Source organism: Saccopteryx leptura, chromosome 12 (assembly GCF_036850995.1).
Source record: "Saccopteryx leptura isolate mSacLep1 chromosome 12, mSacLep1_pri_phased_curated, whole genome shotgun sequence".
Taxonomy (NCBI): Eukaryota; Metazoa; Chordata; class Mammalia; order Chiroptera; family Emballonuridae; genus Saccopteryx; species Saccopteryx leptura.
The window spans coordinates 50,036,922-50,064,106 of record NC_089514.1 but is presented as its reverse complement, the minus strand read 5'-3'; the positions used below and the strand labels follow the sequence as shown (position 1 = coordinate 50,064,106).

At 34.8% G+C, this 27,185-nt stretch overlaps 1 protein-coding gene across 5 annotated transcripts in view; it reads left to right on the top strand.

The window, feature by feature from the left end:
• LOC136384123 (cadherin-related family member 4-like) overlaps positions 1 to 27,185 on the top strand; it is a 130,839-nt gene that overhangs the window by 18,567 nt on the left and 85,087 nt on the right. For all 5 annotated transcript variants that reach the window (XM_066354215.1, XM_066354214.1, XM_066354213.1 and 2 more), the window contains exons 4-9: positions 14,503 to 14,597; positions 16,184 to 16,306; positions 18,953 to 19,056; positions 20,846 to 20,991; positions 22,421 to 22,603; positions 26,485 to 26,576. In XM_066354215.1, coding sequence (XP_066210312.1) covers positions 14,503 to 14,597; positions 16,184 to 16,306; positions 18,953 to 19,056; positions 20,846 to 20,991; positions 22,421 to 22,603; positions 26,485 to 26,576 — 743 coding nt within the window. The remainder of the gene's footprint in view (positions 1 to 14,502; positions 14,598 to 16,183; positions 16,307 to 18,952; positions 19,057 to 20,845; positions 20,992 to 22,420; positions 22,604 to 26,484; positions 26,577 to 27,185) is intronic.

Below are 27,185 nucleotides of genomic sequence, written 5' to 3'. Positions count from 1 at the left end.
AGTGGAGGCCTGTGCTGCAGCTGCTGGAGCTCCGTGTGAAGTGCTGACGTCACTTCTTGCCCTATTAGTGCTTGACCAATTTAGAGCACATACTAGAGAAACCACACAAAAAATCTTTAAAGAAGTGAAGACTCATCTAGCTGTAATTCCTGGGGGTCTTACCAGCCAGTTGCAACCTCTCAATGTTTCCATCAACAAACCGTTTAAAGTCTTTATGTGAGAAGAGTGGAACAAATGGATGGCTGCTGGTAATCATGGTCTGACACCAACTGGAAGAATGAAGAGACCCACTATCACTCAAGTTTGTGGATGGGTGAAAACATGGCAGTCAGTGAAGAATGAAACCGTGGTACAGTCATTCAAATAATGTGGCATTAACAATGCCTTAGATGGCACTGAAAGTGGTATCATATAGGAAAATAGAGAAAAAAGTGATATGAGTGATTGTGAGGAACTGCGCTTCTTAAATTCTGACACTAGCGGTGCTGAGTTCCTGGGGTTCCCGGACAACTAGAAGAGTATTTGAACATTAAAGTCTCTTCTCATTTGTTAAAAATAGTGTCAATGGTTGTTAGTACTTCTGTTGAGTTTACATTGTTGAAATATTATTGTGGTATATATATCTTTATTGATTTTAATTCATTGTGTTTACATAGATTCAAGGGTCCCACCGAATACATCATGCCCACCCCCGTGTTCCCCTCAACATCCCCCCTGCTCCCCTCTTCCCAACGCCCTCCTTCCTTCCCTCCAGGATTTGCTTTCCTGCTCTCTATAACTCTGTGTTATGTGTATATAATTTCACCAATCTCTTTCCCTTCTCTGATCCCATCCTCTCCTCCCCTTTCCCTAGGTCTGCTTTCCCTCATGTCTCTTTGATCCCACCTGTCTCTATTCCATTCCTCAGTTCACATTGTTCATTGGATTCCTCAAATGAGTGAGGTCATATGATATATTTCTTTCTCTGCCTGGCTTATTTCCCTTAGCATAATAATTTTCAGGTCTATCCATGTTGTCACAAAAGATAAGATTTCCTTCTTTTTCATGGCCACGTATTCCATTGCGTATATGTACCACCGCTTTTTAATCTACTCATCCACTAACAGACACTAGGGCTATTGTAAACAATGCTGCCATAAACACGGGGCTGCATTTCTTCTTTTGAATCAGTGATTTAGTACTCTTAGGATATATTCCTAAAAGTGGGATAGCTGGGTCAAAAGGCAGTTCCATTTTTAATATTTTCAGGAATCTTCATACTATTTTACACAGTGACTGCACCAGTCTTCATTTCCACCAGCAATTCTGGAGGGTTCCCTTTTCTCCACATCCTCTCCAGCACTTACTCTGTGTTCTTTAGTTAATAAGCGCCATTCTGACTGGTATGAGGTTTTAATTTGCATTTCTGTAATGATTAGTGATGTTGAACATTTTTTCATCTGCCTGTTGGCCATCTGTATGTCCTCTTTGGAGATGTGTCTATTAATTTCTTTTGCCCATTTTTTGATTGGATTGTTTATCTTCCATGGTGTTGAATTTTACAAGTTCTTTATAAATTTTGGTTATTAACCACTTATATTTTTTCATATTGTCTTTAGCTCTGCAAAAGCTTTTTTGTTTGCTGTAGTCCCATTTGTTCATCCTGTCCTTTATTTCACTTGCCTGTGGAGATAAATCAGCAAATATACTGCTGCGAGAGATGTTGGAGAGCTTACTGCCTGTTTTCTTCTAAGATGATTATAGTTTCATGACTTACATTTAAGTCTTTTATCCATTTTTAGTTTATTTTTTGTGAATGGTGTAAGTTGGTGGTCTAGTTTCATTTTTGTGCAGGTAGTGGACCAATTTTCCCAACACCATTTGTTAAAGAGACTGTCATTACTCCACTGTCAATTGTCAATAATGTTGTGGGTTTATTTCTGGTCTCTCTGTTCTGTTCCATTGATCTATATGCTTGTTCTTATGACAGTACCAAGATGTTTTGTTTTTTGGGTTTTTTTTAAAGAATTTATTTTTATTTATTCATTTTAGAGAGGAGGGAGGGAGAGGAAGAGAGAGAGAGAGAGAGAGAGAGAGAGAGAAAGGGGGGAGGAGCAGGAAGCATCAACTCCATATATGCCTTGACCAGACAAGTGCAGGGTTTTGAACCAGCAATCTCAATGTTCCCAGGTCGACGCTTTATCCACTGCGCCACCAGAGGTCAGGCCCAAGATGTTGTAAGTACAATGGCCTTGTAGTATAACTTGATATCAGAAAGTGTGACACCACCCACTTTATTCTTTTTTTTCAAGATTGCTGAGGCTATTTGTGTTCTTTTTTGGTTCTATATATATTTTTGGAATATTTGTTCTATATCTTTGAAGCATGTCATTGGTATTTTAATAGGAATTGCATTGAGTTTATAAATTGCTTTGGGTAATATAGACATTTTAATGATGTTTATTCTTCCTATCCATGAACATGGTATATGCTTCCACTTGTTTGTATCTTCCTTGATTTCCTTTATCAGTGTTTTATAATTTCCGAGTACAAGTCTTTAAACTCCTTGGTTAAATTTACTCTTAGGTATTTTTGTTGTTGTTGTTGCAATAGTGAAGGGTATTGTTTTCTTAATTGCTCATTCAGAGAGTTCATTGTTGGTGTATAAAAATACCTCTGATTTCTGAATATTAATTTTATATCCTTCCACCTTGTTGAATTCATTTATCAGGTTCAGTAGTTTTTTGACTGAGACTTCAGAGTTTTCTATGTACAGTATCATATCATCAGCAAATAATGATAGTTTTACTTTTTCTTTTACAATTTGGATGCTTTTATTTTTTATTCTTGTCTGATTGCTGTGTCAAGAACTTCCAGAACTATGTTGAATAAGGGTGGTAAAAGGGAGCACCCCTGCCTTATTCCTAATCTTAAGGAGATTGCTATTAATTTTTGCCCATTGATTATGATGTTGGCTGTGGGTTTGTCATAGATGGCCTTTATCATGTTCGGGTATGTTCCCTATATCCCCATTTTGCAGAGACTTTTGATCATAAATTGGTGCTGGATTTTATCAAATGCTTTTTCTACATCTATTGATATTATCATGTAATTTTTCTCCTTTTGGTTTATATGATGAATTGCATTATTTATTTGCAAATATTGTACCATCCTTGCCTCCATATAATAAATCTCATTTGATTATAATGTATGATTTTTTCCCCATGTATTGTTGGATCTAGCTTGCTAATATTTTGTTGAGAATTTCAGCATCTAAATTCATCAGGGATATTGGTCCATAATTTTTTTTCTTTGTATCTTCTTTGACTGGTTTTGAAATCAGAATTATGCTCGCCTCATAAAAGGATCTTGTAAGTCTTTCTTCCTCTTGAATTTTTTGAAATAGCTTGAGAAGAATAGGAGTTAGTTCTTCTTTGAATATTTGGTAGAATTCGCTTGTGAAGCCATCTGGCCCAGGGCTATTGTTTGTTGGTTTTTTTTTGATAACTCTTTTAATTTTATTTGTTGTAATTGATCTGTTTAGGTTTTCTGATTCTTCCAGAAATATTATAAGTTTCAAGGAATTTGTCTATTTCATCTAGGTTGTCTTATTTTGGGGCATATAGTTCTTCGTATTATTTTCTTACAATCCTTGGTATTTCTGCTGTGTCTGTTGTTACTTCTCCTCTCTCATTTCAAATTGTTTTATTTGAGTCTTCTCTTTTTTTCTCAGTGATTCTGGTTAAAGGTTCATCAATCTTGTTTACCTTTTCAAAAAACCAGCTCTTGGATTTATTGATCCTCTGTATTGTTTTTTATCTTCTATGTCATTTATTTCCACTCTGATCTTTATTATTTCCTCCTTTCTACTTTCTCTGGGCTTTACTTGCTGTTCTTTTTCTAGTTCTTTTAGATACAGTGTTAAGCTGTTTATTTGAGATTTATCTTGCTTCTTAAGGTATGCCTGTAATGCTATGAACTTCCCTCTCAGTACTGCTGTTTGCTGTGTCCCATAAATTTTGAGTTGTTCTATGTTTATTTTCATTCATTTCAAGAACATTTTTTATTTCTTCCTTGATTTCATTGTTAACCCATTCAGTATTTAATAACATGGCTATTTAGTTTCCAAGTGTTTGAATGTTTTTCAGTTTTTTTATTGTGGTTGATTTCTAGTTTTATGCCATTGTGATCAGAAAAGATGCTTGATATGATTTCAATCTTCTTAAATTTACTGAGACTCCTTTGGTGTCCTAACATGTGGTCTATCCTAGAGAATGTACCATGAGCACTTGAAAAGAATGTATATTTAGCTGCTTTGGAGTGAAAGGTCCTGAAGATATCTATTAAATCCATTTGGTTTAGTGTGACCTATAAAGCTGCTCTTTCTTTAGTTTTCTTTCTGGAGGATCTATCCATTGATGTTAGTGGAGTATTAAAATCCTCTACTATTATTGCTGTTGATTTCACCCTTTATGTCCATCAAAATCTTCCTATATTAGGTGCATAGATATTTATAAAGCTTATATATTCCTGTTGGATTGCTCCCTTTATCATTATGTAGTGACCTTCGTTATCCCTTTGTTTTAAAGTCTATTTTGTCTGATATCAGTATTGGTAATCCAGCTTTTTTTTTCATTTACATTTGCATGAAATATTTTTTTTTATTTCTTTAGTCTCAGTCTATGTGTATCTTTTGTTTTGAGGTGGGTCTCTTGTAGACAGCATAAGTATGGGTCCTGTTTTCTTATCCACATAGCAACATTATGTCTTTTGATTAGAGCATTTAATCCATTTATATTTAAGGTTATTATTGATATGTAGTTGTTTATTGCCATTTTATTCTTTAAATCTATATATATATTTTTACTAGATTCTTTTTTCCCCTTGTTCTGTTTACAACAATCCCCTTAACATTTATTTCAGCATTGGTTTGGTTGTAATGAATTCTTTGAGTTTTGGTTTTTTTTTTTATTTTTGTCTGGGAAGCTTTTTATTTCTTCTTCAATTTTAAATGATAGCCTTGCTGGATAAAAAGTCTTGGTTGTAGATTCTTTTTCTGCATTACTTTGAATATTTCTTTCCATTCCCTTCTGGCCTCACCTGTTTCTGTTGAAAAGTCAGATGCCATCCTTATGTGGGCTCCTTTGTATGTGATTGACTGCTTTTCTCTTGAAGCTTTTAGTATTCTTTTTTTTAATCTCTTAATTTTGGTATTTTAATTATGATGTGTCTTGGTGTAGGTCTCTTTGGGTTCTTCTTTTATGAGATTCTCTGTGCTTCGTGAACTTGTGTGACTTTTTCCTTCATCAACTTAGGGAAGTTTTCAGCTATGATTTAATCAATCAGGTTCTCTATCTCTTGTTCTTTCTTTTCTCCTTCAGGAACCTCTATTATGCAGATGTTGTTCCTCTTCATGTTGTCACAGAGCTCCCTTAGATTTTCCTCAGACTTTTTGATCCTCTTTTCTTTTTGCTGTTCTGGTTCCATGCTTTTGCTTACCTTGTCCTCTAAATCACTGATTCGATCCTCTGCTTCATCCAGCCTGCTTTTAATTTCTTTTTGTGTAGTCTTCATTTATCATATTGTGTTTGTCATTTCTGTCTGATTCTTTTGTATGATTTTAATGTCCTTTTTGCTGCTTCTTATCTCTTTGTTTAGGTGCTCATTATGTCCATCTATTGTTGCTCTAAAATCCTTGAGCATTCTAACAATCATTATTCTAAACTCTGCATCTGGTATCTTGGTCATTTCCATCTCATTCAGTTCTTTTTCTGGGCATTTCTCTTGTTGATTCATTTGAATTGCATTTCTCTGTCTTCCCATTTTGTCTCTGTATACACTGCTCCTTTGGATGTGTTGTTTGTGTAGCTAGCTGAGTATAGGGTTGGCATTGTCTGCCTCTAGATTTCAGTTGTGTTGCTTCTAGAACTTCTTGGGTTGGACTCAGCTGTTGTTTGTAACCTGCTGTGGGCTACTTGTCTGCTGCTACTGCTCTTTTTGCTTTTTGTGTCAGAGTTTTCTATGCCTTAGCTGGGTCAGGTGTGAGGAGACTTTCCTTAAGATACCACTTTAACAAGGGTTGTTAGGTCCTGAGCTAATGCTCTCCATATCTGGCTGCTGGATGTACCAGTCCTGGAGCTCCCTGGCCAAAATCTGGAGCAGACCAGTGGGGGTTACTGCTTATGACTGGCCCTTAGCAATCCTCTTGGAGCTACAGGCAATCCAGATTTTGTGGCTGCCTCTGCTGGACCCTGATGCCATTGTAAATATCAGCTGCACTCCTAGGTTGGCTTTTGTCTACTCTTGGCCAATGTGTGTGGCCTCTTTATTCTCGAGGTGTGATCTTTCCACTGGCCCCCCACTGCTGCCTCCTCTTCGGGCACTTGGGCATTAGCACTGCCGGGCATGCAGGTTTGCAGGCCACAGCTCGGGCTGCCCCAGGCTGGGGGACTCCTCATCTCTCCAGGCTCCTCCAACCCATGGGTGTGCAGGCTGCTTCTCTGGGTTTTGCCCCACAGGCACACAGGATGCCTCTCCCTGCTACACCCTTTGCCATCACTGCGTGAGCTGCTGGGCTCTAGAGAGATCCTTCACCGAGCTCTCTCCTCCATGGGCTCATGGGCTGCCTCTCCAGGCTTTGCTTCCCCATGGGCGTTCAGGAGGTCTCTCTGGGTTCCGCCCCTTGCTGCCACGGTGCGGGCTGCCTTGCTGGGCTCCACCCCCTGCTGCTGCACAGGCCAAGCACTGTGGCTGCCACTGCTGTTGGGCCTTCCTGCCCTTTGGAGGGTACTCAGCAGTTTGGGGGGTGATGTAGCCCAGACCTCTGCACTCAAAACCTGTGTCCCTGATGTGCCTCCTGCTTCTAAGTGACTCTTTGCACTGGAGCAGGACAGCCTCTGGTGGGCAGGGGTAATTGCTTCCCTTTGCTGGCTTGGTTCTCCCAGGAAAAATGGTCACTTTAGGTTTGACCCAGTACAGGGGTGAGACTGGCTGTCCCCCACAGTCTCTCCCTGGGCCTCCTAGACTACACTCTCCTCTCGCAACTGCAGTGCTCTCCGTGCTCCCCGCTCCTGGAGCCCTGGGTAAGTGGCTGTGAACAAGGTTTTCTGCACTGCCCCTTTTAGATGGAGCCTGGGTTTGAGAGTTCTGTCTCTCTCTTTCAAAAGTTTCCGGCTCTTCTTTTAGCTAAATACTGTTCGTATGCTTTCTCTAGTCTTTGGGGTTCCAGGCTGGGGTTCCAGTCTTGGGGCTGAAGACCCACAACTCTCCAGGTAACCCTCCCACTGCAAGAGACCCTCTGGACCGCCTCTTGCTCCTGGGAGTGGAGCAGCCCTTTCCGCATCTCCACCTTCCCTACCAGCTCAGCGTGGTTCCTTCAGTGATGCTTGGTTATAGATTCCTCTTAGTTTAGTTCAAAGTTAGTTTTTCAAGATGATTGTTCCTAAGTTAAGTTGTGATCCACTTTGGTTCTGAGAGGTGGGAGTTTTAACATCTGCCTACTCTGTCGCCATTTTCCCTCCTATTGTGGTATATTTTATTCAATATTTTAGCACATCATTTGGTTCAGAATATTTTTTTCTTATTTTCTTCCTTAAAACCCTACATGCATCTTATGGTCAGGTATGTCTTATAGAGCCAAAAATACGGTAAATTGTCAGCATCATAAGGGTGCAGCAATAAACAAGTATAAAAGTGGGTGTAAGAAAAAATAAAAATTAAATAAAAATAAAAATAGGTGTATATTTTTTCTTTTCAGTGTTTCTTTAAAACACTGAAATTTGAATTCTATATATATTTCACATGTCACAAAATATTTAAATTTTTCTTTACTATTTATATATGTAAAAATTATTCTTAGCTTATAGATCATACATAAATAGGCAGCAGTCTAGATTTGGTTCCTGGGTGGTAGTGTGAAAACACATGGAGTAGAGAGAAGAAAACTAATTATCAGGTTATTTCAGTAATCCAAGCAAGAAATACTATAGTTTGTGTTATTAACCTACCTAGGAAGGTTATGGAGATAAAGAGAAAAAATATTGTGAAGATATTTAAATAGTAATGAATCTGGCATTAAATTGATTTAAAGGAAGAGTGAAGGACTAAGTTTTCTGATTTATATAACTGTCTTGGAGATCCTCAGTTAAGATAGAAAGATCTAGAGAGAGACCAAATTTGGAAAGAAAAATTATGAGTTCACTTTTAAACATCTTGTGATATGTCTTTGTTATATCAAAGGAGAGATTTAAGTAAGCAGTTGAGCTCAGAGGTCTTGCCTGGGGCTATAAATGCTTTGTAATTGAAACCATGGATTTGGATGAGATTATTCAGCAAGGGAGTAGAGAATTAGAAGAAAAAAAGGCATAAGGCCAAACCTTGAGGAACTCCTACATTCAATGATGTGAGGAAAAAACTCAGCCTGCCAAGGAGAATAGGAGCAGTTCAACTGGTGGTTGGAAAAAAGAGAGTTAGGCCCTGAATGGTAAAGCAAGAGTGTTGAAAAGGGAGTGCCAGTGGTTAGCAGACTTGAATTCCATAATCAAGTAAGACGAGGTATTAAAATGTCCATTGCATATGGGAATAATGATAAGTAATGAGCCTATTGAGCACTATTTTATTGGTGTTACAGGGATGGAAAGCCAAAATACAGCAGATTGAGGAGTGGGATTGTGAAAATAAAAACCATTTTTAAAGAAATCTATGCCTGACCCATGGTGCTGCAGTAGACAGGAGTTGACCTGTAATGCTGAGGTCACAGGTTCAAAACACTGGTCTTGCCCAGTCAAGGAACATATGAGAGGTGATGCTCCCTGCTCCTCTCCACTTCTCTTTTCTCTCTTTCTCTTCCTCTTTTTCTCTCTCCCCTCTCTAAAATAAATAAAAATTTAAAAAAATTTTTAGAAATATGCATGTAAAACTTGAGAGAAGGCAGTAGAAAAACTATATTGGATTGAGAGTTTAATTTGGAGTAATTGATTTAAAGGGAGATGTTGGAGTAATTTTAAAAACAAATAGGAAGAATACATTTGACTGAGTGGTTGAAGACTTCAAAAAAAAAAGTAGCAGAGAGATGAGATCAAAGTTTAGGTGGAAACAATTATTCAAGCATTTATCAATGCCATCTATTATATAAACACTTATACAACTATCTTTATACTTTTTATCCACTTTTATATTTAGCTAATTCAAAATTCCTTAAAGCTTTAGTTTTTTCCTTTTAGATGGTACTTTTAATCACTAAAAGAGTGCTAGTCAATTGAGGGTCCCACTTTTTGTGTGTGCCTGAAATTTTCTTTATTATTGCAATTAAATATACTATTTTGGAAGCATGAATTATTATCCTTTGATTTGAAGTCATCAATATAAACTATAATTTAAAAATATTTTTAAAGAGAAATTCTAAATTATAATTTTGAAATTTAAATTATATAAATCAAAACAAATCATCCATTTAAACTGCTTTATTAAGTATCTTTTAAATTGATTATAAAATAAACTAGAATTTTCCATAAGCATCAGTATTATGCTATGCTAAAATATCACATATATTTTCTTAAAAACTATAAAGTGGACATTGATAGTTGTATACATACACATATACACTTGTGCATTAATGATATTGGCTATGAATATGAATGAGTAACTAGAATACCTTCATAGATTTTTAATTTTTTTTTTATTTTTTGTCTTTCTTTTTTGTTCAAGGAGTAATACTGCAAGCAACCTTTTCAAGTTCTCCTGGGCTTGCAGCTACCTTCCATGTCACACTGAGAACCCTAGAGTCCTTGTTTTCTCTTCTCAGTGTTGGCTTTGGCTAGGTCAGGGGTTGGGAACCCTTGGTTCGTGAGCCAGATATGGCTCCTTTGATATCTGCATCTGGCTCACAGACAAATCTTTAATAAAAAATAATAACATTAAAAATATAAAACATTCTCATGTATTACAATCCGTTCATTTCCTATCGCTCATGTTCATGGTTGCAGGTGGCTGGAGCCAATCACAGCTGTCCTCCGGGACAACACCAATTTTTATTGGATAATGCGTAAGGTAAACGAGTTATTGTGAGGTCAGAAAGTAAACTTTCCTCCTTTTAATCAAGTGGTCAGCTAGCTAATTGCAGAAACCCTTTTGACAAAGAAGATGGCTAAAAGAAAAAAAAGATGAGGAGTATCATACTTTTCAGTGGAATGGACAGAGGAATTTGCCTTTGTGGAGAGAGCAGGTTCTGCAGTGTGTCTAATATGCCATGATAAAATTGCATCGATGAAACGGTCAAATATAAAGCAGCACTTCAACACACACTATGCTATATTTGCATCGAAATATCCAGTGAGGGACAGCAGGAAGAAAGCATGTCAAGAGCTACTGTGCAGAGTGCAAGCTAGTCAGCAGCAACTCTGTGTTTGGACCCAACAAGGTGACTGGAATTCGGCTAGCTTTGCTGGTGCTTTAGCAATTGTGAGAAACGGAAAGCCATTCACAGATGGGGATTATGCCAAAACATTCATGCTTGATGTTGCCAATGAACTTTTTGATTACTTTTCGGATAAAGACAAGATAAACAAAAAAAAGACATGCCTCTGTCAGCAAGAAATGTTCACGATCATACCATCATGATGGCAAATCAAATTGAGGCAACACAAGTGATGGACATAAATGCAGCACCATTCCTTTCTCTCGCTTTGAATGAGTCAACAGATGTAAGCCATTTATCCCAGTTCAGCGTGATCGCAAGGTATGCTGTCAGTGACACACTATGTGAGGAAAGTCTTACTGTTTTTTGCCTATGAAAGAGACAACTAGAGGGGAGGTTTTATTCAAGTCTTTCACTGAGTTCATTAAAGAAAAAAAATCTACTGATGGATAAACTTATTTCAGTGTGTACTGATGGTGCTCTGTGCATGGTGTGGAAAAACAGGATTCATAGCACTTCTTCATGAACATGAGGAGACCCATCCTAAGTTTTCACTGCATCCTACATCAGGAGGCGCTTTGTGCTCAGATGTGTGGTGAGAAGCTTGGTGAGGTGATGTCGCTGGTCATTTGGGTGGTCAACTTTATTGTTGCCCGAGCTTTAAATGATCATCAGTTTAAAATACTGCTGGATGAGGTTGGGAATAATTATCTTGGTCTGCTTGGTTGTCCAGAGGGAAGGTGCTCAGCAGTTTTTTGGCTTGTCTGAGTGAAATCCAGACTTTTCTTGAAATGAAAAACATCAAGCATCCTGAGTTAGCTAACACTGAATGGCTCTTGAAGTTCTACTATTTCATGGACATGACTGAACATCTGAACCAGCTCAATGTGAAAATGCAAGGCATTGGAAATACAGTCTTATCCCTTCAATAAGCAGTGTTTGCATTTGAAAACAAGCTGGAACTCTTCATCGCGGACATTGAAACAGGTCATTTACTACACTTTGAAAAACTGGGAGAGTTTAAAGATGCTTGCACAGCAAGTGACCCTGCTCAACATCTTGATCTCCAGCAGCTAGCGGGCTTCACATCTAATCTCCTGCAGTCATTCAAAGCGCGTTTCGCTTTGGAGAATTTCATGAGCGCAATCGTCCTTTTAAGTTTATCACCCATCCACATGAGTGTGCAGTGGACAGTGCCGACCTGAGTTACATCGCTGGTGTCTCCATCAGAGATTTTGAGCTACACGCTGCTGACCTGAAGGCCTCAGACATGTTGGTGAATAAGTTCAAGTCACTGAATAAAGATTTGGAAAGACTTGCACGACAGCAAGCAGAGTTGGCGAGCAAACACAAGTGGGGAAAAATGAAAAAACTTCAACCCGCAGACCAGCTGATTGTCAAAACATGGTTCTCACTTCCTGTCACATACCACACACTGCAGCATGTGAGTATTGCTGTACTGACAGTGTTTGGCTCTACGTATGCATGTGAGCAGTCTTTCTCTCATCTAAAAAACGTTAAGACCAACCTACAATCACGTTTAATGGATGGAAGTCTCAATGCCTGCAGGAAGCTTAGCCTCACCATGTATCAACCAGACTACAAAGCCATCAGCCAAACCATGCAGCACCAGAAGTCGTATTAATGGTAAGAAGCACTTTATTCATCATTGGTTAGCAACAGCATAACATAACAACATTATTAAAAAGAATTCAGAGACTTATTGTACTTTAAAAGTGTTGGTCTTACATAAAATGCACACATTTACTTGTATTTAGTGTTAAACATATTGTATGGCTCTCACAGAATTACATTTTAAAATATGTGGCATCATGGCTCTCTCAGCCAAAAAGGTCCCCGACCCCTGGTCTAGGTTATGAGATGGTGAAAGTGTGCACTCAGGGATGACACAATAGGTTGGTGGATAACATTGACAGTAGATTACTAAGTTGTTGGTTAAGATTTGAAATGCAATCATAAGGATTTTGTTGTATCAGAGGACTTAGTGGATGTCCAGCAACCTTGCCAAGTTTCATTTTCCCAGGCAGTTTTTTTAGAGGTACTTGGAAGTTTGAGAACAAATTCTATAGATTTGCAATGGTCTTTTTGTGCCAAGAAAAAAAGCAAGAGTCAACTGTGTAAATTCTAAAAGAAATCAAATAACATGAAACCTATCGATTGGGTCTGGCCACATGGAGGAAGGATTTAATGACTTTTTGATAGAAGTTTCAGTGTTTGTGGTAGGAACAGAACTTCTAGTAGAGTGGCCTAAATAAGAAATACACAAAATTCCAGCCCTGATAGTCAGGAGAGTGACAGGGCCATAGTTAAAATGTACTTGGGGTTAGGGTGCTGCTTCTTCTTTTTAAATGGAAGTGTTCATGGAAAGTGGACAGTAGTGAGGAAGTATTTGAAAATAAAATATAAAGATAAGAGTCAAGTTCCTGAGAAAGTAGGAAACATCTTCTAGTGGACAGGATTTATTATTAATACATTTATCTTTTTTTCATTGTAGAAGAAGAAGAAAGGTGCAGATGTTAGTGGGATTGTAGATTTTATGGGGAAAAATGAGCTATCACTAGTCTAATGGTTTCTATTTATTTTGTGAAGTAAAAAATAGAACTATGGGAAATATGATAGAAGGGATGGGGTAAGAGGTTTAGGGCAAAATGACAAGGTTTGAAATAATTGCAGAAAGTGTAATAAACAGAAAAGAAGCTTGAGGATCCAGTACTCTATTCCTCTATTAATTTTCTTTGCATTAAATAGTTCAGGCTTATGCTTATCACAAAATCTGTCATTTATTCAAATGTTAAACAGTGAAAAATCACTTACCCTCAATTTTTGGATTATTTGGGTCAAAAACAATTTATAGATGCCATTGTATTTTTAGCAGACATTTTACTTTATTGTTGTGCTTTAAAATATTTATCTTAAAATTACTTTTATTTTTATTAGTTATTTGCTTTAAGAAAAAAATTGGGGGACATAAAACTTGATTTTTTTTTGTCATATCTCCCAAGCATGACAGTTTTCAACATAAAAGAAGTTTGATTTTTTTTACACTTTGACTTACTTTTTCTTGGAGAAAATTTGCATCAATTTTATGCCCGTGGTTTGCTTTTTTTTTCTCTTCCTAACAGCTTTTCTGTGTTACCTTTGCATAACACAAGGTCTCATGGTGGGATGGAAAATTGAGACATTATTTGCCTGGATTTATTTCTTTTCTTTTTAAATAAAACTTTATTATGCAGGTGGGTCAGTCTAACTTCAAGTTACATTAAAGACAGGCTTTGGTATAATTCTATTTATTCTTTTTTTTTCAGTATTTTTAGAGAAAATATTGAGAGATATACCATTATCTTTATTATCTTTTCTTCACCTACCTCCAAATCATCTGGTCACTCACTTTAAATGTAATTACATAAAAAAACAAAGATTAAATAAATATTGTTGGGCAAATTGTTAAAATTTAAATTCATTTTAATGTATAAATTTGGTCCCTGAATATGTAGGAATCAAGAATTTTAAAATGTCTTATTATCCAAATTGAGTTAAATTCTAAAACTCATACTGTATGGATTGTAATAAAACAGAGAGAGAAAGGGAGAGAAACACCAGAAAAGCAAATCATACAAGCTGACTTTTTCCTGGGATGACTCTACCCATGTTGAATGTAATTTGGGTTTTTTACCGGTGGGATGTTAGAAAGAATGTGAGTGTTAGAAGTCAGTTGTCTCCAAATGTACTTCTAAGACAGAGTTCCTTCATGCATAGAAACTGGAGTAAAAAAACCTTCTGTGAGGCTCTCCCTCAGGCTCCCCACGGGCCGGCTGTCAGCATATATGTCATGCTCTTCTTCTTTAAGCTACAGTCGCCACAGACAGGCCATGCAGTAAGGGAAGATACTCTGTAGGGGCAGGAAAGACAATGGGAAGCCAAAGGGAAAACTATATGAACAAGAAGAGAATATATAACTATTTTAAAATATTATCTGACACCCACCATACAATCTAAAATTAGTATTGTTCTATTTTTTTATATGAAGAGCAAATGAATGCATCATATACTTTGATTTTTGATGCAATATGTTATTTTTTGCTTTACAGCTACCTTAGAAATTGATGAGGACTCACCATTATTTCAGCCCATTTATAGAGTAACAGCCACAGATGAGGACTCTTCAAATGGTGATAGATTGATGGTAAGTGGTGAGCATTGTGTGGGCTGTATATATAACTTTAATATATAGCTTTAGAGATATTTTTCAAGAGTAGTTATTATATTTAATTTGATAATTAGAGAGAGTATAATGAAATTGACAGCCACTACATTACAGTATTTACGTTATGTTAGAAATAGCATTTTTAGAAGAAAGTATTTTCTTGACATACACAAAAAAATAGTATGAGTTCTAATGGAGACGGGCAGCTGATAGAAAGATGTCACTGCTGAGCTGACACTGGGGTTTGACTTTTGGATGTTATTCAGAACTATTTCAATGACATGTGAATGTGATTACATTCTTTCTTTTTTTTTTTTTTTTTTTTTTTTTGATGTTTCAGATCCTAATTACTAACTCTAGAAATTTGTTTTTCTCATAATTGATTCATGGTTGTAAAGTTTTTTAGAGATTTGGCAAAATAAAAAGAACCTATAAAGCTCTATCTAGAGAATTTAGTGATACGTTGAACTACAAAAGGCAGCATGCTTGCTCTGCAGCTGTTCTTTTTAAGAGTATTGAAAGAGTTTACTACTTCTAATTTAGAAACTCACAGTATGAAGTAATGGGGCATGGAATAGGGGTGAAGTAATGGGGCTGTAAGATGACTTGGGTCAAGTAGTAATGGCTTTACCACAAACTAGTGATGTGATTCTGGGGAAGTCACTTAATCTCTCCTGTCCTTGGTTTCCAGTTAACCCTCAGTGATATATGAGCTATTGTCAGCTAAAGTACTCAAAATCCCTAAGAAATGTTTTGTTGTAGACCAGCCAATATCAAATTAATATAAATTTTTTAAGAAATATGAGACCTTTTCTATTAGATAAGTCTTTCAATAGATGAAAAAAATAACCTATCATCCAGTTAAAAAGAGTTATTACCAATTCTATCATTTGCAGCAATAGAATAGGGACCCAGAAGGTGATTATTTAAAAATGTAGTGTTTTGAGAACTAGTTACATTGTTAAAGGTTAGATCTTTATCAGATTTTTTAAAAACATGCAGATATAATTGAACTTTTCTTTAATCAAATTTTACCTTATTTCAAACTAATTTTTAAAATACTTTTGTGAATATATATCTACTCACATTTTTTCTCAGATATGATGGCAAATAAATATAAAAAGAAAGATAAATTTATGTCATATTTACTGTATTAATATTTGAAATTGGTTCATTTTGTTATAATTACTGTTTTGTTTCCTAAGATTCAAACTTAGTGACAGTGATTTTATTTTTTACATTCTTTCAGAGTTGTATAAATGTGCAGAATCAGAATTAGGTGTTTTTTTTTAATCTCTTAGAACAATATGTATAGTGCTGTTTGGTTCTATAAAAATACGAATCTTTTGGGTGTGTTAATATGCTAAATAACTCATTTTCCCTGTTCTGCATCAGCATATGCCAGTGGTTTTAATACAAGATAGATGATAAGGAAAGACAAGTTAATCAGAGTGAAAGTAGAGAACTTTCAACATACTGTATTTGCTTTATTATTATATTTTAGTTATCTTCCAAATGCTTTTTCTTTTACTTTGCTGTAAATAATGCATATTTTAATTTTCTAGTACTCCATTGAGTCACAGTTATCTGGACCAAAGAAAGGAGCAAATGCTTTTGGAGTGGATTCTATAAGTGGCATTGTTAGCTTGAGAGGCAACGATCCCTTGGATTTTGATGCTGGATATCATGTAATTAATATATTAATTTATTATTTTACACAGAATGACTGGTATTTTTTTATAATGTTAAACTCTGCTTGGAAAATTAACACATTATAATTTTAAAGGTAAAGTAATATTTTGTGTGGTTCATTTATGACAGTACAGTTAACCAAAAGTCTAGATCTAGTCCCTGTGATTACTCAAAGCACAGAGACTACATCGAAACTTTTAAAATATATCTAAAGAAGTTTAAGAAAAAACATTTTAAGTAGCTTTCTAATCAGGAAAACTAAATCAGCAAATCAATAAAAATTAAATCTTTCTGAAAATCAAATAAAATGAAACTTAAAATATCAAATTTATTTTGAAATTATTTGAGCCTTCATAGCTTGTCTTAGTTAAGTTGGCAAAACACATAGGTAGCCAAGGTAAGATTGGGTTTACACCTTACAAATAAAATTGAAACGAATTAGGTAGAAAAGAAGAACAATATCTGATGTTTTTATGAGAAAGACAATTTAAAGAAATCATTGTTGAGAAGATTTTTCTGAGTGAAAATGAAGGATATGTAAATAAGACCAACTGACTGGGAAAAAATAACTAGAGAACTATTGAGATAATCTGTTCACAAAGAAATGAGGTGCTTAATTTGAGAAATAAAGGGATACATTATTGTAAGTAGTAGTAGTAAAATTCTCTACATATATTATTTCAATAAAGTAGGTGAGATAATAGCAATAAGGGAAAATATAAGAATTAACAGAAAAATAAAGAATATACCACTGAACAGATATTTAGAAGAAAGAAGCATTAATAATTGAAGATGATCTCAACTTTCAGGACTAAAAATAACATAAATTGTGGAAGAAAGCCATTGATTGACTGATACAGGATGGTGGAGGGGCTAATGACACATATTAAGCAGTTTGTGTGATAGACTATAATATGCTAAAATTTAATTAAAAAATTGGAGATTATGCAGCTGAACCACACACATTCAGCAATTCAGCTGCATAGAAGCAGCCATTTCCTTCCTCACTTCCCCTGAAGGCCTTGAATCGCACATTCAACCACACTTCTGCTAAGTCCTTTAAAACTTACTTCATTTTTCCATTACATAACTAACCAATTCTTTTTACGACATTTGATGTTAGTACCCATCGAAGAGACTTTAATACAATCATTATCAACCCCTTACTTGGCCCAGGCTCTTCTTGTACTTTGTGAAGGTGTATTGAGGGTTAGCTTAAAAATTGTTTCAGTAAGAATCTCACTGTCTCAGCAGTGTATATATGTTTTTTAAGGACACATGCTGATATGTATGATTAAATGATAGCTAAAGGGTATGATGTCTGAGGATGATGGGGGAAATATTTGAGATTCAATGGCATTCTCAGCTGTTCAGAAATCACCCTCCTGTTCTTGATCCCAAACAGTAACTCATTGTCCTGCTTCTAGAGCAGGGGTTGGGAACCTTTTTGGCTGAGAGAGCCATGAACGCCACATATTTTAAAATGTAATTCCATAAGAGCCATACGATGATGACACATGTATGTTACGCATTATCCAATAAAAATTTGCTGTTGTCCCGGAGGACAGCTGTGATTGGCTCCAGCCACCTGCAACCATGAACATGAGCAGTAGGAAATGAATGGATTGTAATACATGAGAATGTTTTATATTTTTAATGTTTTTTTTCATTAAAGATTTGTCTGTGAGCCAGATGCAGCCATCAAAAGAGCCACATCTGGCTCGCAAGCCATAGGTTCCCGACCCCAGTTCTAGAGGTTGATGTCAAACAGTCTGCTTTGTAAATAGTTCCAACACATAATACTTTGGGTTTATGTTGAATCTGAAATTTCTTCCTATCTTTTTGTCAATTTAATGTTTTTAGGCAAAGAGCTTAGTTACACGAACCTTTGATTGAAATTGAATAGTACATAAAATGAAGCAATTTTGAAATATACAACTAATTAGTTAACTAAGAAAGCACTTATATTTCTTTTAACAGCTTAAAGAAAAAATAAAAAGATATATCTAATAAAACAAAAAAAATTTAAAACAACTAACAGGAGATATAAAGATATATGTTACCAAATAGTGTATTCTAAAATTTTTTTCTGTTAGTTTTTTTCCCTATTTATTTATTTTTTTTAGAAAATCAAATTTAACAGAATGACATTAATCAACAAGAGTACATAGCTTTCAGGTAAACATCTCCACATCATTTGAACAGTTTACATTGTCTAGCCATCATCCAATGTCAAATCATTTTCTGTCACCTATGTTTGTCCCTCTTTACACCCTTACTCCCACCTCCTCCCACTCCCCTCTCCTCTACATCCCCCTCCCGCTGGTGACCACTGCACTCTTATCTATGTCCATGAGTCTCAGTTTTGTGTCCCACCTATATGTAAAATCATACAGATTTTAGCTTTTTCTAATTTACTTATTTCACTCAGTATAATGTTCTCAAGGTCCATCGATGTTGTCATAAATGTCACTATGTCATCATTTCTCATAGCCAAGTAGTATTTCATTGTATAAATGTACCGCATCTTCTTTATCCAGTCTTCTATCAAGGGACACTTTTGTTGTTTCCATGACTTGGCCACTGTAAACAATGCTGCGATGAACATGGGGGTCATAAAAGTTTTTAAAACTCTTTTCCAGGTTTTCCAGCTTGCACTGAGAGCAACAGATACAACAGGTCTGTTTTGTCAAGGGACACTAATTATCAAAATCAGAAACATAAATGATGAAAAGCCTCAATTTGTGTAAGCATATTTATTTTAAAGTATAATCATAAGAAAATGACTAAATTGTCCACATGTTATAATATTAATAAAGATTCTAAGTTATATATTTTATATTGTTATATTAAAAATATATGATTATGTATCCATGATATATATATATATATATATATATATATACAGATAGTAAAATAAATACCAGAAAATACTCTAAAAACTGTAGAAATGACCAACATTGTAATATGGTAAAAAGATTTTTATGTGTCTTTTTTCTTCTTTTTTCTCCCAAAAGTTTTGTAATGTTTTTACATTGTTTATTAATGCATATGTTCATTTTCAATAATGAAATATTTAATTTAAACTGCTTTACTGCCATACTCTGTGGTATATTTGTAGCACTAAAAAATTTGCACATGATCCATGTTTGGTGTTATACTTCAAAACATAGCAATCAAATATTACCATGATAATAATCAAATATTTCTTAAATTGATAAAAAGAGAAAACCAACAGTATTCACATTTCTTTCCTTCTATCACTAAGTTATAGCTCTACAGATAGAGAGTAATTCATTGTTTGAGTCCTCAAAGATACTTTATGTTATCTGAACAATAGAAGTAAATATGCAGCTTATTTCTCTTTTATTTCTGTGGATAGTTAGTCTGCCAACCTACATTTGCAGTAAAGGTTCCAACTTCTTGGAATATTTTTCTTTTGCCCTCACACTTTCAAGAAGAATGACATTTTTGCTTTTACTTAGTAAAATCTAATAATAGATATTAAAAACAATACCAAAATTACTAAAACATTGTCCCTAAGTATTGTTTTCATCTCTTAAGAAACAGATGATATCAAATTACAATAAAATAGAAAAGATAATTATTAGGGTGATCCGAAGTGTAATATCATGAGTTACATTATATTATGGTGCATAAAAGAAACCACGCTGAAAAGGGAAGCCACACTAGACTGTGCTGTCAACAAGGCCGCTCAGAGTCACAGCCATCCATCCCTCCACTTGCTTTTTCCTCTGACTTGACATTCCTTTCAAAACTTCACTGAATCTCTCTTTCAACCCAAGACTTAGTCATTTCTTCTGTTTAAATTTGTACTGAATTATGGTATCTATCACACAGCATTATAGTCATTGATATCTGTGTTCTCCACAAGGAATAAGACCCTAAGGAGCAGGAGCAGGCTTGGTCCTATGTGTACAAAGTGGAATGGCACACTGTGGGTTATCAATAAATAGCTATGCTTAAATGGTAGTTTAAATGAGAAAAAATTTAAATTTTAGAAATGTTCTGGAAATTTATCAAAAACTTTAATTATGATATAATGAGAGAGCAATAAATTAATAAGAAATCTCTTGATCATTTGCTTTTATAAGTTATCTCTTTGGATAGCATTGCATCATACCAAATAACAAGATGAGATTGACTATATTTAGTTCCATACATTTAATTGCCAACCATTCCATACATTTTATACCTGAAAAAGTTGAAGCACACTTTTCAGTCTGTTTCGCAGTTTTCATCTCGATGCCACAATGTCACTGATGTCAGGCATGATGCCAGAGAGTAGATGACTGAAAATTAATGCTTATGCAAAAAAATCAGTAAGTTTATGTCATAAATGGACTTCTTAATATTTGAATACTTTTGAAGTTCTTAACTTCTTGACAAGATAAAGGTGATATCATCATAAATGCAAAAGATTCTTTGTAGGTTATAGTTATCAACACAGCCGATATACTCGTACAAATTTTCATTTTCAACATTTTTTTATCTCCATATTTTCTTTTCTTCAGGCCATTTCTTTTAAATACTATTAATGTGACTGAAAAAAAGCCTGTTGGGGAAATTATAGCAAGAGTAAAAGCAACAGATCGGGATGAAGATAGCAGCATTACTTATTCTTTCAGAACTCAGCAGGAAATGTTTGGCTTGGATCCTCGTAAGTTTTAAATACACACTTCAACCCCGCTGTTGGTCGACATTCACTAACCAATCTCTGTGTTTCTTATACAAGTGGGCCTGGTAAAACTATCCCAAAGTTAAATTAAATATGGAGAAGGAAACATAATGAAAATATGTGGCATTTGACAGTTGATATTTTCCTATTTATTAAAGCGACATTCTTGTGAAACAATGAGTGTCACAGAAGCTTATTTATATAACCAGCCATTGCTGTTCAGAGGCAACCAGTGTAAAGACTTCTGTGAAGTTCTAGACTGTAGGACAACTAAGCCATATCTATTTTCTTCATTTCATTTGTGCAACTTGGGACGTTTTTTCAATAATTATATTTTAGGTATTTGGTTATGGGTGTATTTCTGTCTATATGAACAGGATCACTGTTCTGATATATTGCTTTCCTATGGCCTGTCACAGCACTTGGTTCAATCGATCAGTGTTCAACCATAGGGAAACAAAAGCACCAGGAACAGAACTGAATGCTGGTTAAACAGTCTCTGTAAGGCTGCTGCTGTCTTAGTGTAAGATGTTGGACTTGGAAGTCCACAATAAGGGAAGTCAGGAAGGAAGAGGGATATAAAGTGGGGGAGACTAAAGGGAGAACAGAACATATAAGCATGTGTTAGACTCCCGGAGGATGGACTAAAACCCCGTCAATTCTCAGTGCCTAGTTTGTGGTGGTGTGAGTATTCTGTAGAAGCTGGGCTTTTCTTCATCACGGTTGATTGAGCACATACACCTCTTCTAGGAGTCAGATAATCTGAAATAGGATGCAGAGGTAGGTAGACAGAAGTATCCAGCTGCTACTTCACATTAGTGGGGAGACAGTGGACCAGCAAAAACATATGTGCACATTGAAATGGCTCTTGCTAACTTTTCACCCTCCTAATCGACCAAGAATCTCCACTGGTGGTATCAGGAATAAATAGTCATCCCAGTCTTCACAAAAGTTCCTAAGTTTAACATTTGAGCTCATTTTTCATTTTTGTGTACAGTAAGAGTAAGTCAGAACGCAGAAGCAATACATGATTAAAATTTTAATGTGGTTTGCCTAGCTTATTCATTCTCAAAAGCACTAATTACTCTGATTATTGCAATTAAAATCAAATATAATGGTTTGTGTTTGGTATTTTTAAAGTAGAGATGCTACCTATGATTGTAGATCCATAAATGACAAGAGACTTAGGGAAAAAGATGATAAAATCAATTATAATATTTAGTTATAGGTAAGGATAAAGGAAGTACATTTTTAAATACTTATTTTTAGTAATATAGAATTACTAAACAACACTTTTTTATTCATTAAAAATGAATATCATCAAGTAAATTGAAGCATCAATATGAATAAATTAACATATGCTAAATTATTTGATTTTGGTAATTATTTTCATTTTATTTCTTTTCATTAGTCAGAGGCACAATCACTCTTCTGCAGCCTTTGAATCTTGACAACCCAAATAACCCTAAAACCTACTCTTTGGAAATTGAGGCCAGAGATAATGGAAATAATACCAGTACCTATATGTTTACAGTTTTTGTGGAGAATGCAGATGATCCAATTATCTGTGACCCAAGTTTTTCAACAGCAGCAGGTATTTTATGAATCAATTTTGTTGATAATGTTCATAAAACAATTATAGGATGATAAATTTTTAAATAAAACTTGAAATGGTAGTTTAAGTATTTTTTATAGTTTGTGTTTCTTTTTCTTTAGGTTTTTTTTTTTTTTTAATTTTTCTGAAGCTGGAAACGGGGAGAGACAGTCAGACAGACTCCCGCATGCGCCCGACTGGGATCCACCGGCACGCCCACCAGGGGGCGATGCTCTGCCCCTCCGGGGCATTGCTCTGCTGCGACCAGAGCCACTCTAGCGCCTGGGGCAGAGGCCAAGGAGCCAACCCCAGCGCCCGGGCCATCTTTGCTCCAATGGAGCCTTGGCTGCGGGAGGGGAAGAGAGAGACAGAGAGGAAGGAGGGGGGGGGGTTGGAGAAGCAAATGGGCGCTTCTCCTATGTGCCCTGGCTGGGAATCGAACCCCAGTCCCCCGCATGCCAGGCCGACGCTCTACCGCTGAGCCAACCGGCCAGGGCCTTTCTTTAGTTTTATAAAAAGAAGTACATGACTTGACAGACATACTTCTAAAAAGAAAAATAATAATTAGACTTAGTGTAATTTAAATTAACATTCAAATAATTATTTCTTTGTGCAGCAGATTGGGTATAGGAGTACTTATAAAATTATTTTAACTTTATATGTAACATATGAATTAACAAGTAGCTCTCAAGTTGCCAAATACATGAAAATCTAAACAATAAAATATAATTTTCACCAACTAAATTGACCAAGGTTTAAAAATAATAGTGGAGACCCTGGCCAAGTAGCTCAGTTGTTAGAGCACCATCCCACCACGCCGATGGTGCAGGTTTCCTCCCTGGTCAGGCCACATAGAAGAATCAGCCAATGAACGTATAAGTGGAACAACAATTCAATGTTTCTCTCTTTCTCTCTCTTTCTCCCTTCTTCTCTCTCTAAAATCAATGAAACAATAAATAAATATTTAAAAAAATGAAAATAATAGGGGAAAAATAACAGTGTTGGCTAAGATAAAAAGAGATGAACACTTTTATAAAGTGAGATTTTTAAATAACTACCCACAATTCTATTTTAGTAAACATTTATAAAGAGTATTGAAACAATTATAATCTTCATTTCAGTATTTCTGTTCCTTAGAGTTTTTATTTACAGAATTTTTAGGCAGTCAAGAAGTATGTGTAAAATGTGTAGTAGCATAATGTTTGAAATATCCAAAATATCTGAGCAAATGGTTAAAAGATGGTATACTTATTTGATAAAATGCTATCTTGCCATTAAAAATTCTTTCAAAAATTATAAACATTAGATTATATACAAACTACAAAAAGTTTCCTTAATTTTGTTATATCTAAAGATATATGATATTTACAGATAATTATAAACATATAGCATTACATATAAATATATATGCACTCATTATCTCCTTTAACAAGAAATTACTTTTTATTTTCTAATATTGTAATAACCATTCTCTACTGGTTTTTTGTTTGTTTCTCAAATTAAAATTTTAGCTTTAGTTACAAAATTTCAAAATTCTTGAATAAGAATTATCATTACTTTTAAATAGTATATAGTTATTTCATCTGATAGTCTTGCTCCCAAAGAAATATTTGCTTATAATAAGAATTCAATTATATACATTAGAATAAATAATTAAAACAAGATGTAGAGATACTCTTGAGTGTAAGTAAAATAGGTATTCCTGAGAAATTTTGCATAAATTAAAATGTTGTCAGTTGTATTTCTTTTTTTTTTTTTTTTTTTTTTTAAGAGAGAGATACAGACAGACAGGAAGGGAGAGAGATGAGACACATCAACTCATAGTTGTGGCATTTTAGTTGTTTACTGATTGCTTTCTCATATGTGCTCTGACTGGGGAAGGGGGTGTTTCAGCTGAGCCAGTGACCCCTTGCTCAAGCAAGCAACCTTGGGCTTCAAGCCAGTGACTTTTGGGTTCAAGCCAGTGACTATGAGATCATGTCTATGATCCTATGCTCAAGCTGGTGAGCCTGCGCTCAAGCTAGTGACCTTGGGGTTTCAAACCTAGGTCTTCAGCATCCCAGGTTGACATTCTATCTACTGTGCCATTGCCTAGTCAGGCAGTTGTATTTCATTTTTTAAATTTTACCCATAAAATAAAATAATTCTTAATATATTAATTGGAATTAATATACTCATGTGTATAAAATAATCAGTAATGTTCTTCTCATTAGAACCATAGAAATCGCAGCCTTCATTCACTCTCATGTGTGTTTGTGATTTCATGAAGAGCTTATAAAATGAAAAACTTTCAAATATTTGAATGTACTTGAGATTTTACACATAGTAAAATCTCAGAAAATATAAGCGGGCTTGATTTGAATTTGTTTGGGTAGATTCAAGCTCATCAATTATATCTGTCTTTTACTTAGTTTTTTCATCCTTTTCCCTCCATTTATTTCTAACCTTATTTACTTACTTATCTGTTTTATTAAAACCTTCTCTGACTTCTTTTATTCTTCTTGCTGTTTTTTATTTACTTACTTATCTGTCATATTAAAACCTTCTCTGTTTGAGTCCTTTTATTCTTCTTGTTGTTTTTATTAGGAGAAAGTACCCAGCTAACTGGAAACAATGATAAGAAAATAAAATTGAGGACAAAAGGACAAGGCAAACTTTATTAAAATAAGTTTTTCTTACCTGGAGTCCTGTCCCATTTCTCACCACTATCATTATCTGGTCTCCATTTTTATTTCTTAAACTCTTAAGTTCCAAAACGACTGTGTGTGCACGTGCATTCTTTGAACCAAAACATACCTTTGGTATGTATAGTAAAAATCATATATGAAATAAAAATTTGTGTTATAGGAACCTATTCACAGAGGCTAAAGTTAAGGAAGAAAAGTCTTCTAGGCTTATAGGTTTGGTACTTATGAAAACATTATCTTTTGGATCATTTTGAGACAGTTTTACTGATGTTCTTTGTAAGTTCCTTTTGGTATCATCTAAAGAAGATATAAAAAAGATATTAAAAAAGATATTATCCTTATTAAAAAAGATATATACGGATCCTAAGAAGGTCATTCTGACCTGATTTCAACCACAGACTTGGCTGAAGCAGCATGAAATTTTTAGGCCGTATCAAGATCAAGATGCCCTCTCTCCATCATATGGGTTTATGGTCCCTGGAACAGAGGAGAAGCAGAAAAGATAATATGACTTCCTTTGAAAAGTAGGGTAAGTCTGTGGTTGTCTGTGAGATTACTCAAAGCAGAGTATTAACACAACTCTCAAGTGGCTGGTTTGACACATAGGTATCAGTTCACTTACTGTGTTAAATAATCCAGTTGCCTTATTAACTAGATCAAACTACTAAATTATGGACTCTGTTTTACACATGTTCAGTATGAAACAAGGTTTCAAAATAATCAAACCCATTTGCTCAAAAATTGTCCCATTAAAACCTTAGAAATAGACAAACCATATGAAGTTTTGTAGGATTTCCTAATCTGGACTGTAATACGTTTCCTGAAAATAAGAGCCTAGATCCAAGAGCACAGAAAGCAGGAATACTTTAAAAAAACAAATACCATTTGCTAAATCACTTAACAAGTAAGAAAACCACCTATGGTTTAAACGTGTGTGCCATTTTGTTATCTGATTTTGAGGTAAAACAGAATCACAGTTGGTAACACTGAAAGAAAATAGAGTAGTAATTGAAGAAAAAAAAGAAGCATTTATTGAGTATTTGTGTGATGTGTTATGTATAACATTTTAATCTTCAGAACTACTCTAAGATAGGAAATGTACTTTTTCCTTATTGTACTGAAGAGATTTGATGGATCAGAATTTACAATGTATTTGAATTTAAATTATTTTTCATGGTTTATATAATTGCACAGGTGTTTCATTGTCTGTTCCTGAAAATGTCCCTCCATTTGCTTTTATATATATAATTCTTGCACAAGATCCAGATCCAGGACAAGAAATTGAAGTACGTGTTTTATTGTCATCTATTTATTTTTTCCAATTTTGATTTTTAAAAATGTGCTCAAGTTTTCAGTGAAAAAAAACTTATTTCATCAGGCTTTGATTTATTTTTCTTATATCTTTTGGTAGTCATTGACCTGAAAGAAGAAATTGAAACCTTTGACTATACTATGGTAACATAAACTAAAATAATATGAATTTAAAATGAAAGAAATAGACCTTCTAAAATGATCTAAAATACTTTGAAAAACTAAAGCTTATATTTATTTGCACATATCTAATGACATTTATATATATAGTTGAAAAAATATCTTTTTGTTTTATTTTCTTTTATTTATCCCAGATCAGTAATATTGTTATACACATTATTTGAATAAAGTATGTTATATCTTCATATTATTTCTGGTTTCAGTAATAATTAATAAACAATAGCAAATTAATAAGTAATAGATGACAAAATATTTACAGATTAAGAGAGGGTAAAGAAGAAGAAATACAAGGTAATTTATCATACTACACTAGATTTCCTCAGAAGTTTTTAGAATGTACATATGAGTTGTATTATTTTTTTTTTCAGAGACAGAAAGAAAGTCAGAGAGTGGGATATATAGGG